The sequence below is a fragment of the Lemur catta genome, chromosome 7 (assembly GCF_020740605.2).
Source record: "Lemur catta isolate mLemCat1 chromosome 7, mLemCat1.pri, whole genome shotgun sequence".
Lineage (NCBI taxonomy): Eukaryota > Metazoa > Chordata > Mammalia > Primates > Lemuridae > Lemur > Lemur catta.
Genome location: NC_059134.1, coordinates 95,316,050 through 95,332,384, shown reverse-complemented (window position 1 = coordinate 95,332,384; position 16,335 = coordinate 95,316,050). Strand labels below are relative to the sequence as shown.

Genomic DNA, 16,335 nt, shown 5'->3' with positions numbered 1-16,335 from the left:
TTTCAAATTTAATGCACATTATGATCCTGGGAGATGAACAGGTAAGCTGTTAATATATACACAGCTCTCTGCTTTATAATAATATCAAATAAATTTGAAATATGTATATCCTCAGTAGTTATACCTGATCAGACCTGACCACATTGGGTAAATAATTGACAAATAATTAACAAAGCCTCACAACTCTGTCTTACAAGCAACTTGTTTGTCTTCCTTTTCAATGTGTATATGTATATGTATGTGATTATAGAAATGTCACCCCTGCTCTGAAGTTCTTGCTGAAAGAAAAATCCATTCCTTTCCCTATTGATCCAGTGGATGCTGAAGCCAGAGGTTCTGTGTTCAAACCCCAGATCAAGCATCTGTTTTTTGCTTGAACTTAGCCTATTTAAGCATGAGTTTCCCACCAATCTACAGGGACAATAGAACCGATCAGAGACTGTGTTCTAGGCAGTGGGTCCTGAGAACCACCTTACTTCACATTGTAACCATGACAACACTCTGGTATTGGCATTATTATTTTTATAAACTTCTCATTTTAAAATGACAGATTAAAAATAAACTCAATATTTAGTGAATACATTTATGTATTAAGTTTACAGCTAGGAATTTTCCACAGATCATTCTCTTTTATAAAGAAAGACTAAATTCCTTTAAAGGCCCAATACAGTTCAGACATTCAAAGACATATCTGAGGAACAGCCATGATTTTCAAGAGGCTTTTAAACTGCACGTTATTTCTTCTTCTATTTTAGGTGAGGCAGTCTCTAGGTTAGCATGTCATGCTGGCCACCTATGCTCCCATTCCATGCCAATGGCAGGCACCACTAATAAATTACAGTCCTCCTTCCCTAATAACTTGTAGGTGGCTTCAGAATTCTTCTCAATAATTCACTCCAGGAAGCCACTAGTAAATGATCAAAGCTGGCACTTGAGATGAAAACTATTTCTCTTCTCTACCACATATAGATGCTTTCCTTCCCCCATATTGAAACTTGGCCTCTTTTAAGGCATTCAATAATTTATCTCCACCTCAATTCTGTCTGACCTTTCACTAGTACCTTCAACAATTTCTAATTTTGTGTTCTCAGTGAAAACAGAAACACTTAAGATAATTTTGTATATTGATGCAGACACTTATTAATGACTATAATACTATAAATTGAACTGAAGCAAATTTTTCTTTGTCCTAACTGCAGATGCTACATGCTGATCACTGTTGGAGGTGTCACCTTTTCCTTGGAAATCATGCAAAACCAAAGCTTTGTAACTGAGTTCATCCTCCTGGGGCTTTCACAGAATCCAAACGTTCAGAAAATCTTATTTGTTGTATTTTTATTTGTATATATTGCCACTATCGGGGGCAATACACTAATTGTAGTAACCATCCTCAGCAGCCCTGCTCTAATGGGCTCCCCCATGTACATTTTCTTGGCTTTCCTCTCCTTCCTAGATGAATGCTACTCCTCTGTCTTCACCCCAAAGATGATTGTGGACTTCCTCTATGAGAGGAAAACCATCTCCTTTGAAAGCTGCATGATACAGATTTTTGCTGAACACTTCTTTAGTGGGACAGAGGTGATTGTCCTCACAGCCATGGCCTATGATCGGTATGTGGCCATTTGCAAGCCTTTGCATTACTCTTCCATTATGAACCGCAGGTTCTGTGGCATTCTGATGAGGGTAGCCTGGACAGCAGGCTTCTTGCATTCCATGATACAAATACTCTTTATATTCCAATTGCCCTTTTGTGGCCCCAATGTTATTGATCACTTCTTGTGTGACTTGCATCCATTACTGGAGCTTGCCTGCACTGACACTCACATTTTTGGCTTTTTTGCAGTGGCCAACAGTGGCTTTTTCTGCATCATAATCTTCTCCTTGTTGCTTTTTTCCTATGGTATCATCTTGTTCTCCCTGAGAACTCATAGTTCCGAAGGGCGGAGAAAAGCTCTCTCTACCTGTGGATCTCACATTACTGTTGTGGTTTTGTTCTTTGTCCCGTGCATGTCTGTATACACACGACCTCCATCTACTTTCTCCTCTGACAAAAAGGTGGCAGTAGTTTACACCATCCTAACTCCCTTGTTCAATCCTCTGATTTATACTTTCAGGAATAAGGAAGTAAAAAATGCCATGAGGAAAGTATGGAAGAGATTGGTGGTGGTTTCTGATGGAAAATAAAATATTAAACTTTTTTTATAAAGTCAAGGTTAAGAATAAAAACATCAAAAAATATTCTTCGACAAAAAATTTAAGGGATATACCTGTACAGAAAGAGGTAACATAATGTTATTACAAAGTGTTAATGGGCGTCATAAAATGATGTTTTCACCCTCTGATTCTCATCAACTCTGAGTTGCCAGCCCTGTATCACATATGTAAATTAAAATGTGTTGAATTTTATATTTACTTAGAATCTAATAATAAAAAAAGAATGACAAGATAAATTACTTCATCAGACTGAATGTCATTCACTTCATCCATTGAAAAACTTTTTTGGAAGGAATACAACAATGTCTCAGAAATTAGGGACAGAAATTTACCCGAACTATGCCAGTTGGAAAGAAGGTTATGTTTGGGACACTGATATTCATGTATCTGAGGAAAAAAACAGCCAAGACTGAGGAAAAGTACAGACCAGAGTATTCACAGAACCTCAGCCATAGGTGTTTGTGTTTCACATGACTCCGTCATTTAATGTGGGTTTCCTACCAACTGCTATAGAATTTGAGTCACTTGGTCAATTTCTTGAGAAACAACATGATTGATCCAGCCATGCTTACAGATGAGTTCCTCTTGGGTCCGATAACCACCCTCTACCAACCAGCTACAGGAGAGGAAGAGGGAACCGATTCCACAAGGGAGTTAGCAGTGGTTTACCTCTTATGCAAGCATGATCTAAGGGAACATTTGAGAGACCAGGTTACCAGCAAACCAGTACCAAAACTGTAGACGTAGTGACCTGACTTCCCCCCTACAGAGGAATAGAACCAGAGGCATCAGAGACCAAAAGGCAGATTTCAAAAGAGGATTACTTTTCATTTTATTTTGTGATTGAAATTTTCTTGCCTTTGTCTACCCATTGAAAATAATTCCATTTGAATAATTATCAATAAAATCATTCAAATGTAGACAGATCTCATAAGTCATTCCAAAGTTAAGGTTTGTTAGTCTCAGGTTTCCAAGTGTCTTCTGTAATAAAATTACTTGCAGTAAAACTTAAATTTTTCCTATCACCTCAACACTAACAACATGCCTATTAATTGAGCATTATAGACAAAATCACTATGTGATATTTTTCTCTTTCCCTTAATATTCCATAACAATCCCAAAGTAGAAGAGTGTATAATATTACTTTTCTTTCCCAGAATAGATATGGCAGAGTACAGGTAGGATTTCAGTGATTGTACATGGGGAAGTCCATGAGGGATTAAGATAAGGATCTAAAACATTGTCTGAATAAATGTGTGCACTGCAGCAGACCAAGTGTGCAACAAGGGCTTGGGCATGCTGGGGAGCTTTTCCTGCTTCCTTCCCCGGCTTGTCAATCATCTGTCATCGTAGAAAGGGCAGCTTCTTAATGTCTGTTTCCCTTCATGTAGAGGTTCTTATTGTTAAGTAGTTCCTTTACCCCTAAGAACTAGCTAGAGATTGATGATCTGGTATCACTGGCTCAATTAATTTATAAATCTGTGAATTGAAGACTTACTTGATATACCACAAAATAAATCATTATTCTGGCCAGATTTTTGTGAACAACACAGATTCGTGCCTGATCCATGAAACACTAAAATTCAAACAGATTTTAATTATTTGACCTCCCAACTTCCCAATGTGGTCTCTGCTAATAATATACAAGGCAAAAAGAAAACATGAAATTTAGCATATAAAAACACAAATACTGAAAGACATGAAACTGAACGTTTTTCATTCAAACTAGATTCATGAACAGAATTTTGCAAAATTTTCCCAACAACAGTTATTGCTTTAGCTTTCCATTTTATTTTCTTTGTTGATTTGACCTAGGCATGATAAAATTCATTCTAATAAGTTAGGTGTGGTCCATGATCGTAAGATTTTATTTTCAGTTTACAGGGCAAATAAACTTGGGGAACACAGAAGGCAACATTTTAGATTTTACCCTGTATGTTGCACATATCCCTTCTGTTTATGTTCAATAGATAAAAATTTAGTGACAGAGCTACACCTGAATGCACAGGGGGATAAGTAATGTAGGCTATACTTGGTTGGTCATGACAGGTACCCATTTCTTACTGCACAGGAGGGAGAATGGGTTTTAGTTGACAATTATCAGCCCTGTCACAGGCACCTGACATCAGGAATACCCACAGAAATATTTTTCACTCAAAATAAATTCAATTTGGCATTTATTGACAGCTTATTATTGCAAGTACTATTCTAAGTAGCAGTAAAAAAAATTTCTATATTCACAGATAACAATATAGTGGATTATGCTGGTCCAAAACATTCCATAGGAAGTCCTGAAGATTTGTGAGTTCCCCAACTTTGAAGATATTGCATGAATTTTTCTCCAACTAGGGATTGCCAGTTTTTTAAGACAATGTTTATGTTTTGAGTCCATCCAGCACTATAACTTTCCTGTGTTTATCATAAATCTCATCCCCACACACACACCCCAAATCCCCTTTCATTTGATCCTCTGGATCTCAGATCAATAATAAGCAGAATCCTCTACCATTCCAGTCTCTTATGTGAACATTTCCTTTCCTTTATTGCTTTCCTCTTTCTCCTCTCCATGTTTCCACTTAAGTGACGCATGTTTCTTCTCACATAGTTCTCATGCTGAAGGCCTACAGATGAGACTTCATTCCGGTTGCTTCTCACTGCTACTTCCAGCTCATACCCTTGCTTCAGTTCATGATTATTCTGATTTTCTAATCTAAATCTGACTATGCCAGACTCCACTTTTCCTTATAAAAATCATTCACTGCTTCCAGGATCATTTCCTCTTGTACCTTAAAGGTGCCAGCTCCTGGCTCACTGTCACTCAAAGTGGTTCTGCCATACTTCTTAGAGATTTCAAAATCCACATAGATGAACCTTCCAATATACTGGCTCCTAAATTGACCAATTGGCCAATTTCCTTCTCGGAATCTCATCCTTTAATCTATCTCAGCTGTTCACTCCCATGGTCCTACCATAGGCCTTGTCATGACCATCATTTTAAAAATTTCTATAATCTCAATCTCCTACTCACTAATTTTCAAACAATATCCATTGTTTCCAGCTTCTTTCTAATAGTGCTCAACTCTAACAATTCTTTAACGCGTGGTGACATACAAACCATTGTTCCTGTCAACTTTTTACATGACCCCAGATACACTCCTGCCTAAGAAAGTATGAAAAATAATTCTCTGTGTCTTAGTTATTCTTCCTGGAGGTATGTGCATGTCTTACCCCCTCACTTCCTTTGGTTGGTTATTCAAATGTATCTTCTCAGTAATGCATTTCCTGACTACCTTACCATATAGCAAATCCCGCTGACTAACATTTTGTGACTCCTATTCCTACATTTCTGCTTAATTTTTCTACTTAATACTTATCGTTACCTAGCATGTCATATAGTTTATTTATTTTATTTATTGTTTGTACACTAGAAAATAATTTATATGAGGGTAAGGATTTTATCTTTCTCAAAAACTTTACTGTGACCTTAATGTCAGGTGATTAAAAAAAAAAAAAAAAACTTTAGTGTTAAACCTCAGTGCCTAAAATAGGGCACAAAGAGATATAAAGGACATTGGAAACCAAGACAGGAAAAGGGTGGCAAGGGAATGAGTGTTAAAAAAATCACCTATTGGGTACAATAACCACTGTCCTGGTGACAGGCACACTAAAAGACCTGACTTAAGCATTATACATGGTATCTATTTGACAAAAACATTTGTACTGCCTTAGTATTTTGAAATTAAAAAAACCTTATCTGTAAACAGGGAAAACTTCAAAGTGAATTGAAACTTCAATTGACTCTTCAAAGTGAGTGAACTAGGCAGAGACTGACTTTAGAAAGAGGTACTGAGGAAAAGGGGAAGGAGAATCACTCCAAGCATAGGAGCAGGACAAAGAAAGGAGGTCTGAAAATCAGTATTTGGTGGGGACAATGGAAAAAAGTCATTAAGTGATCTCATAAGAGATCCAAGACAGCTCCTATAAAATCCTTCTGTGATTTATATGGTCAGGGGAGCCATTTTCAGTTCTCCCACCTCTGCATTCAGGTCTGAGGCTTCTTTTTTATTCATCCTCACTTCCCAATACCCTTCCTAGCCTCTGGTAACCATCACTCTACTCTTTGTCTACAAGAGGTCAATGGTTTTTAATATTCAGCTCCCACAAATGAGTGATAACATGTGAGATTTGTCTATCTCTGCTTACTTTATTTCACTTAACATAATATTCCCCAGTTCCACCCATAGTGTTGGAAATGGCAGGATTTCATTCTTTTCTGTGGCTACATAATATTCCACTGTGTATATGTACCCTAATTTCTTTATCCATTCGTCCACTGATGGGCACTTAGGTTGATTTCCTATCTTGGCTATTGTGAATAGTACCATGAAAAACATGGGAGTGCATATATCTTTTCAACATACTGACTTCCCATCCTTTGCATGTATACCCTGCAGTGGAATTGGTGAGTCAAATGGTACATCTATTTTTACTTTCTGAGGAAACTCTGTACTGTTGTTCATAGTGGTTGCACTAATTTACATTCCCACCAACAGTGTATAGGGGTTCCCTATTCTCCACATCCTCAGGAGAATTTGTTATTGACTGTCTTTTTGATAAAAGCCATTTTACTGGGGTGAGTTCATATCTCAATGCAGTTTTGATTTGCATTTCTCTGATGACTAATGATGCTGAGCATTTTTCATATACTTTTTGGCCATTTGTATGCCTTCTTTTGAGACATTTATTTTCAGAGCTTTCCCATTTTTAATCAGATTATTTGATGCTTCCTGTTGAGTTGTTGGAGCTCCTTTTATGTTCTAGTTATTTTTCTCTAGATATAAGATCATATCATCTGTAAACACACGTAATTTGACTTCTCCCTTTCCCATTTCGATGTCCTTCATTTCTTTCTGTGGTATAATTGCTCTAGGTAGAGCTTCCAGAGCTATGTTAAATAACACTGGTGAAAGTGAGCATCCTTGTCTTGTTTTAGATCTTAGAAAGGCTTACTGTTTTGCCCCATTTAGTATGATACTAGCTGTGGGTCTGTCATTGATGGCTTTTATCATGTTCAGGTAAGTTGCTTCTACACTCAGTTTTTGAAAGTTTTTATCCTGAAAGAATGTTGAATTTTACTGATTGCTTTTTCAACATCAATTGAAACGATCATATTATTTTTGTCCTTATTTCTGTTGAGAAGATGTATCACATTGATTTTTGTATATTGAACCATCCTTGCATACCTGGGATGAATTCCACTTGATAATGATGAATAATCTTTTCAATGTGTTATTGAATTTGGTTTGCTAGCATTTTGTTGAGGATTTTTCACCTATGTTCGTTTGAAATATTGGCCTGATAATTTTCTTTTTATGTCATGGCTTTAGTTTTGGTAACAAGGTTATACAGGACTCATAGAATGAGTTTAGGAGGAGAGGATTCCCTTCTCCTAAATATTTTGAAATAGTTTAAGTAGGATTGTTATTAGTTCTTCTTGGAACGCTTGGTAGAATTCAGCAGTGAAGCCATAGGGTTCTGGATATTTCTTTTGGGAGACTTTCTGTTACTGCTTCTATCTTGTTACTTGTTATTGGTTTATTCAGGTTTTGAATTTCTTTCTGGTTCACTCTTGGTAGGTTGCATGTGTCTAGGAATTTATCCATTTGTGTGATGTTTTGTAATTTATTGCCATATGATGGTTCATAGTAGTCTCTAATGATTCTTTGGATTTTTGAATTTTGTAGTATCAGTTGTAATATCAACTGATAAGACAATTTTAAATCAGTAGGAAAGACTAGAATATTGGATAAATTCTGGAAAGGAAAATTGCTCTCCCATATCTGCCATTTCTTCTCCTTGGATGTGGCTCCCACGTCTATGTCTTTCAATTTTTTGATGTAAACTTTAAAAATAACTTACCCTATTTTTCATCACAGTGCAAAAATAATGATTCTTATATTATCTACCTTACTCCATCTTTATAATCATATTTTTATTTTATTCCACTCTGTTCCTCTAACAAAACAAATAATAAAGGAATAAGCAAAGCAAGGCATGGAATGAAGTAGAAGATGCTAACTGTGGCTTGGAGTGAGAACCAGAGTTTCAGAATGAATTGTTCATGTCTGTTGCTGAGTGATATTTATAAATTATCACCCTGACTATGGCTGGGGTCCATAACAGGTGATTCTTCTGTACCAGAACACACATATAAAATTTCAATGAAAAAATAACACTTCTTTCTTAATTCCACTGACGGTTTCAGTCATGGTGCTTCTGGGCTATGACTTTTCTGATAAATGACATCAGCCTGGCATTTTTCTGTGAGGTGTGAATAAACATGTAAGTAGGCAGGATACAATGTTTAAAGACTGTATAAAGGCACAAATTGTTTGGTGCCATCCCTCTCTGAAGGGACATGAGCTAAGTTCAACTTGTCCCTCAGCCTCCAGTCTCAATGCTATGCTTTCTTACAGTAAGCAGACCTGCCCTAACTTCTTTTCAAATAATATGAAAAGAAAAAAATCATTTACTCTGTAGAAATTGTACTTTGAGTTTTAAAGTTTGGAACATCAAGATCAGTTCTGAGGGAAAAAATAACATTTTGATTAATCTATGCATCTTTACATACTTACACATAAAATGTTATTCTTTAATAAGCACTCATTGCCACCCTAGTCCCAAAACAACGTATGTTGTCCTTATGGATTAATGCTGTCTTATCCCAGAACTCAGCTCCTTTACTTAGTAAGTACACACGAGTTTGCCCTAAATCTGTGATTCGATCGCAGTACATACAGTACTCAATTCCTGAACATGTAGGAAAATGAAAACATCTTTTTATAGAAACCAGAAGTTGAAAAAGAAAAAATACCCTCTAATTGATCAGGAACATAAAAGTTTTGCAAAGACTTGAGCAAGTCAAAGCACATATAATAAAACTGTGTCTTGGCAAAATCCTACTGATGGGAAGTTCCCAAATCCTGGGGGAGTTGGGAAGCAATTTTATAGGTTCATGACCTCTCAGGGAAATTTCTTTAAATTCCAGTAGGAAACCAAGGAGGAAAGTATTGCTGCTTTATTTTTTTTTCCTGAAACTATGTTAAATACAGCACTTGATAAGCAGTAGGAGACGTTCTCTACCTGTCTGCCAGAGATGCTCTTCCTCTCTCTCTTAGATGTACGGGGAATGGTTGGAAACAACCTTCCTGTTTTGGCCAGCCACCAAATGGATTTTTCTGCTGGGGAATATGAGATTACCATCATCAGAATATGCAAGGAACTGAGAAATGGTGAGATTTATAATTCCCATATTTGCATTTTCAGAGAAGATTTCAAACATTGATGCAGTGCTTCAAAGTGTGGGTGTTGTGGTCCAGCTATAAAGTTTAATGCAATGCATGAGCCTATCACTTAAAACTGTGTACACTTGGGCTAATTATATAACTTTCTGTATCTTAGACTCCTCATATTAATGAAGATAATATTACCAGCTGAAAATATATGGAAACAAATAAAATAATGCATGTGTAGTCCATAGAACTGTGCTTGATACATAATAAGTATCCAATAAGCAGCAGCTATTAGAATGCAAATTGGTGTTTGTTTTTGGGAGAGGGGGTCGGAGCACCTAATTAATCCAAGTCTAATGAAATTAGACCTATCTTCAGCCTTTCATGTGCAAGTTAAATCCAAATAACTTAGAAAAGCAACAAGTGCATATTTTTGCACTTGCTCTCTACAAGCATCTTATTTATTCTTTTTAAAATATTCTCATTTACCGTTTATGGTCTGATGCTCTCCCCATCCTGATGTTTTAGAATAAAAAGCAGATTTTTCTGCTGTTTAAAGGCTAAATAAGGAACACTGACATAATATGGTAAATTTGAGGTCTGCTGTATCATATACAGGGTTATTGATGTAGAATAAAGTGCTTACTATTTCCACGACACCCTAACAAATGTCACAGGGAAGAACATTAAGGGTAAGAAATCTGCCTCACATCACAGAATGGAGTCTACTTCCACTTTATTTTGCTAAGCACATTTGATGTCACAAATAGCGCTAAGTTCCTGCTTCAGAATTGTTCAGAAAATTTTAAATTGCTTTAGTGCTCATTGTCCTGGCTTTGTTTCACCCCTAAAATGAGCTAAATCATTAAGACAACAGAAGAAAAGAAGGTTCAGACATGGATCAGAAAAGATACCAGTGGGAACAGAGAAAGGGTTTTTTTTGTCTGTCTGTCTGTTTGTTTGTTTGTTTTTCAAATTCCAGAAATGGTAAGAGTATAAAAGTTGAGAGATTTAGGGAAATCAGCAGAGCACTATAGAGAGGAGAGAAAAGGATCTGAAATTCTGACATTTTAAGAGACCATCCCAGGTTTCCAGGGAAAGGAATGTGCTTTGCTAGACAGGAAAGGAATAAATCTTTTATTGCTCAATAATAATCCTGGATCAAAAATATGGTGGATTTAAGAAACTTAACAGGGAGGATAATTAGAAATAGGATTTCAATTTATTCTTTTCCTTTGTAATAACAATATTTGGAAAAATGTATGGAAATGTGACTGATATATACACATATGTACATATAAATGCATCTAAAATTTGTTGCTTGAAATATAACTACAAAACATTACCGGCTGGGTGCAGTGGTTCACGGCTGTAATCCCAGGCCTCTGGGAGGCCGAGGCAGGAGGATTGCTTAAGTTAAGGAGAACAAGACCAGCCTGAGCAAGAGTGAGACCCTGTCTCTACTAAAAATAGAAAAATTAGCCTGGTGTTGTGGCCCACGCCTGTAGTTGCAGCTACTCAGGAGGCTGAGACGAGAGGATCACTTGAGCCCAGGAGTTTGAGGTTGCAGTGAGCTACGATGATGCCACTGCACTCTACCCAGGATGACATAGTGAGACTCTCTGTCAAAAAAAAAAAAAAAAAAAAATTACTTGTAATGACAATCTTGCTACTAATTCCTCTTATAATTCTGAATGTTATGTATATTTCAACCTTGAAACAGAAATTCTATTATTTTCAGAACGAATGGTACTATGATTAGTTTTATTGCAAAAACTGATGGGAAGGAAATAGTAGACAATGTGGATAGTGGGAATGAAGTGGTCAACTTCCCAAGGTCACAGTTCCAAGAGATGCTGCAAGGGGATCCTGAGCAATCTGAGGTGCAGCTCCAGCATATTAAGGGTGTGGCTGTCAGGAAAGAGCAGGAGAAATATGGACAGAATAAGCTGCTACCTAGAGGAGAATGTGAATTTAACATTGACATCAAAGTGAGCACTTAGAAGATAGGGAGGGCTGGCCCCATGGTATGGCTATTTATGGAAAGTATACAAGAGTTTATAATTTTAATGTAAGATTCTGTGTAATCTTAGCATGTTAATTCCATCTATGCAAATGAATTATACCCGAACCCCATCTCCTCTGTCTGAACTGTTTAGATGATAAAAAATATGGTATTGTGGTTTTTAAACTTGATGTTTAATTTTAAATATTCTAATAATAATAATATATACATTACAAATAGTCACTATAATTTTTAAGATTCCTTCTAGATTATAAAATTATATTTAAAATATCTGTACAAATGAGAAGAGTAATTACATTTCCTGTTTTTCTCACTCATATTATAAAAATGCTTCCCCTATGTTCTATTATTAGTGTTTTATATATATAGCACTATGTGTTATTAAATTCTGATGGCCTGATTTACATAAACTTCTTCCTATCATTGAATATTTTAGATATTTCTCAATTTTCACTATTATAAATGACATAGCACCATCTTTCATTATAAAATTTCTCCATCACATTTCAGCTTCAGAATAAATGTTTAGAGCTGGGGTTATTAGTATAAAAAACACAAACATGTTTATAATTCTGAAATTATTTGCTACTGTGTTTTCCAAAAGGATTACATGAATGAAGCAGTTTCATTGCAATTGTAGAATGGGTATAATTAAAAATTAGCATGATTTTAAAAATACGTGTTATATTCCTAAGACAGATTCAAATTTCTAGCTTGCTTTGTGTCTGTAGGTAGATGCTGCTTAAAAACAATGTCGATATCAATATTTGATTTCTACTTTGCAAAGCACATGAATAATAGCTACCTATTTGACTCTCATGGGTCAGGCAGCTTGAACAAGTGTGACTATCTATTTTATAGCAGAGGAGGCTGAGGCATGGTGGTTTGTTCAATGACACATGGCTAGTACACCAGGAAGCTGGGATTGCTCGAGTTTTGCTAGCACAAATTGAATTTTTTCTTTTTAATTAACTTTTCATTTGGAATACTTTTAGATTAACAGAAAAGTTACTAAGAGAGTATAGCAACTTTATACTACTCAGTTTCCCTTACTCTTATCAACTTACATTACCATGGCTACATTTGTCAAGACTATTAAACTAACGTTGACATATTACTCTTAATGAGGCACCAGATTTTATTCACATTTCATTAATTTGTGCACTACTGTCCTTTTTCTGTTCTAGGATTCAACCTGAGACAACACGTTGCATTTAGGGGAATTATCTTTCAAATGGTTTAAAGTCATAATTCTTGTGATTACAAATTGTGAGGACACTATACTTGTCAAAGTTTTAACACTAACTTTGGAAATTCCTTTACCTGAAAGAAGAAGGGGTGGGTTTGTTTATATCTAAAGAATATTTTAATTCTAAAATGGTATTGCTCTTAGAACACCCTGGATAAAGGAAGTGGAGCAACTAAGAGTTACATAATTATTTGATTAATATAAAGCCTTCTGTTCTTTTCCACCACCCACCCAATTAGGTTTTCTTTGTGCAATGAAGCTGTCTGAACAGGAGTAGATTCTCGTTGGTCTGAGAGCCACAGGAAATTATTCACAGATTACTAAGGGTGTTTAAAAGGTTGTACATTTAAAAAATGTCACTTCTGTACTGAGACCAATCATACAAAATATTTTATACTTGTAAATTAATAAAAGAATGTGTAACAACCATGTTGGTCATGGTAAAATAGAAATTAGGAATGAAGATGTTATCACTTCTTCTCTGTGTCGATGACTCTGGGAGCTTGTTCTCCCACTTGTCATGGCCTTCCATGCTTGTTACTGCATCAGTACTTTTGTGTGTGTTGCCTTATGTGATTCTCACAAAAACCCTATCAATAAACATTTTTCTTGTACCCATTTACAGAAGTGGCAGCTGAGGTTTTGAGAATTTGAAGAATTGTGAGTAACATGTTCCACCCCAGTAGAAGATCCTAGATTTGAACCCATGTCTATGTGAGTCTGGAGCTGATGTTCTTACTAATTTCACTTCACTGACATTCCTGCCATGCTCCTAGGCTAATCTTAACACTGCTGGGTCATGTATTGATATTTTTGCTTTGCAATAAGTGGATGTTGACTGATCCCATGACCTTACAGGGTTTGGTTGAACTATTGTTTTCTTGGCAACAACTTCTAACTGGATATGGGGTTCATCATGCAGACAGCAGCAAGAACAATCCTGGAAACGGTTCTTTTAAAGTATGACAAAGAACAGATATTAAAATACACAATTCTATATTTGTTAGTTTTATTAACATTTGATTCTTTCCATTAACTCTAAGTGGCATTCAGAAAAATCAGCTTGTTTGTAACCCTCACAATAATTCCTGTTTTTCTTTTATTCACCTATTTTTCAGTAAAAATATGTATGCATACTTATACAAATATTAACACATGTAGACATACACATGTGCTATTTGACTGATATATTTCAGTTACACATATAAATGAAGATCCAATCATCCTGTGAAGCTGTTTCTACCTGCGGCAAATGAAGTCAAAGGGTGAATAATTATCTGGATGACTCATTCCGAAGCTTTCTGTGGGTAAGGTGGATGGCTTTTAAGTGAGACAATAGTAACTACAATTAATAAGGGCATGTTATTGTAAGCAACATTTTCAAATTTGACCCTCATAATCCTGGGAGATGAGCAGGTAAGCTATTAATATATACTGCTTTACAATAATATCTAATAAATTTGAAACATGTATATCCTTAGTAGTTATACTGGCTGCAACCTGACCACACTGTGTAAATAATTAATAAAGCCTCAAGACTCTGTCCTATATACAACTGGTTTCTCTCCCTTGCCTATGTGGTGGCTAGCAATTTGTATCTGTAAGTGTTCATAGAGAGGTCAACCCCGCTCCGAAATTCTTCTTCAAAAAGGAAAATTCCACTCCTCTCCCTGTTGATCCAGTGGGTGCTGGAGCCAGAGGTTCTGTGTTCAAACCCCAGATCAAGCATCTGTTTTTTACTTGAACTTAACCTCTTTAAGAATGAATTTCCCACGAATCAAACAGGGAAAAGAGGACTATCACAGACTGTGTTCTAGGCAGTAGGTACTGAGCCCCACCTTATTTCATTAGTCACCATGACAACACTCTGATATAGGTATTATTATTTTTATAAACTTCTGTTCTTATTTTAAAATGACAGATTAAAAATAAACTCAACACCAGTGCATACTTGTTATGTATTAAGTTTACACCTAGGCATTTTCCACAGATCATTCTCTTTTATGAAGAATGAATTAATTCATTTAAAGGCCCAATACAGTTCAGACTTTCAAAGAAATATTTGAGGAGTAGCCATGATTTTCAAGAAGCTTTTAAAATGCATGTTATTTCTTCTTATATTTGTACATAAGGCAGTCTCCAGATTAGAGTGGCACGTTGGTCACCCCTGCTCCCATTCCATGCCAATGGCAGGCATTACTAATAAATTACAGTCCTCTTAACCTTATAACTTGGAGGTGCCTTCAGAATGCTTCTCAATAATTCACTCCAGGAAGCCACTAGTACATTATCAAAGCTGGTACTTGTAAAGAAAACTATTTCTCCTCTCTACCACATGTGGATGCTTTCCTTTCTCCATATTGAAATTTGGCCTTTTTAAGGCATTCAGTAATTCATCCCCACCTCAATTCTACCTGACTTTTCACTATTACCTTCAACAATTTCTAATTTTGTGTTCTCCTTGATGACACCAGCACTCAGATAATTTTGTATGTGGATGCTCCAAACTTGTTGATGAGTATAATACTACAAAATGAACTGAAACAATTTTTGTTTATCATGACTGCAGATCCTACATGATCACCACTGTTGGACATTTCACCTTTTCCTTGGAAATTATGCACAACCAAAGCTTTGTTACTGAGTTTGTCCTCCTGGGCCTTTCACAGAATCCAGATGTTCGGAAAATATTATTTGTTGTATTTTTGTTTGTCTACATTGCAATAGTCGGGATAAACATGTTAATTGTAGTAACCATCTTCAGCAGCCCTGCACTACTGGGGTCCCCCATGTACTTCTTCTTGGCCTTCCTGTCCTTCCTAGATGCATGCTTCTCCTCCGTCTTCATGCCAAAGATGATCATGGACTCCCTCTATGAGAGGAAAACCATCTCCTTTGAAGGCTGCATGATACAGCTTTTTGCTGACCACTTCTTTAGTGGGGCAGAGGTGATTGTCCTCACAGCCATGGCCTATGACCGGTATGTGGCCATCTGCAAGCCTTTGCATTACTCTTCCATCATGAACCGCAAGCTCTGTGGCATTCTGATTGGGGTAGCCTGGACAGGGGGCTTCTTGCATTCCATGATACAAATTCTCTTTATCTTCCAGTTGCCCTTCTGTGGTCCCAATGTCATTGATCACTTCTTGTGTGACTTGTATCCATTACTGGAGCTTGCCTGCACCAACACTCACATCTTTGGACTTTTTGTGGTCGTCAACAGTGGTTTTTTCTGCATCATAATCTTCTCCTTGTTGCTTGTCTCCTATGGTGTCATCTTGTTCTCCCTGAGAACTCATAGTTCCGAAGGGCGGAGAAAAGCTCTATCTACCTGTGGATCTCACATTACTGTTGTGGTTTTGTTCTTTGTCCCGTGCATGTTTGTATACACACGACCTCCATCTGCTTTATCCTCTGACAAAATGGTGGCAATAATTTATGCCATCCTAGCTCCCTTGCTCAATCCTTGGATTTATACTTCCAGGAATAAAGAAGTGAAAAATGCCATTAGGAAAGTATGGAAGAGATTGGTGATGGTTTCTGATGGAAAATAA

The 16,335-nt window shown here is 36.5% G+C and overlaps 2 protein-coding genes across 2 annotated transcripts; both read left to right on the top strand.

Moving 5' to 3' along the window:
• The first annotated feature begins 1,248 nt into the window (after positions 1-1,248).
• On the top strand, positions 1,249-2,184 carry LOC123641802 (olfactory receptor 4C15-like). The gene has a single exon (XM_045556737.1). The coding sequence runs from the start codon at positions 1,249-1,251 to the stop codon at positions 2,182-2,184; it is 936 nt and encodes a 311-aa protein (XP_045412693.1).
• A 13,215-nt stretch (positions 2,185-15,399) lies between these two features.
• LOC123641801 (olfactory receptor 4C15-like) lies at positions 15,400-16,335 on the top strand. The gene has a single exon (XM_045556736.1). The coding sequence runs from the start codon at positions 15,400-15,402 to the stop codon at positions 16,333-16,335; it is 936 nt and encodes a 311-aa protein (XP_045412692.1).

Bases quoted from the DNA above. Each gene is read 5' to 3' on its own strand.
- LOC123641802 (XM_045556737.1), top strand. From the start codon at position 1,249: ATGCAAAACCAAAGCTTTGTAACTGAGTTCATCCTCCTGGGGCTTTCA.
- LOC123641801 (XM_045556736.1), top strand. From the start codon at position 15,400: ATGCACAACCAAAGCTTTGTTACTGAGTTTGTCCTCCTGGGCCTTTCA.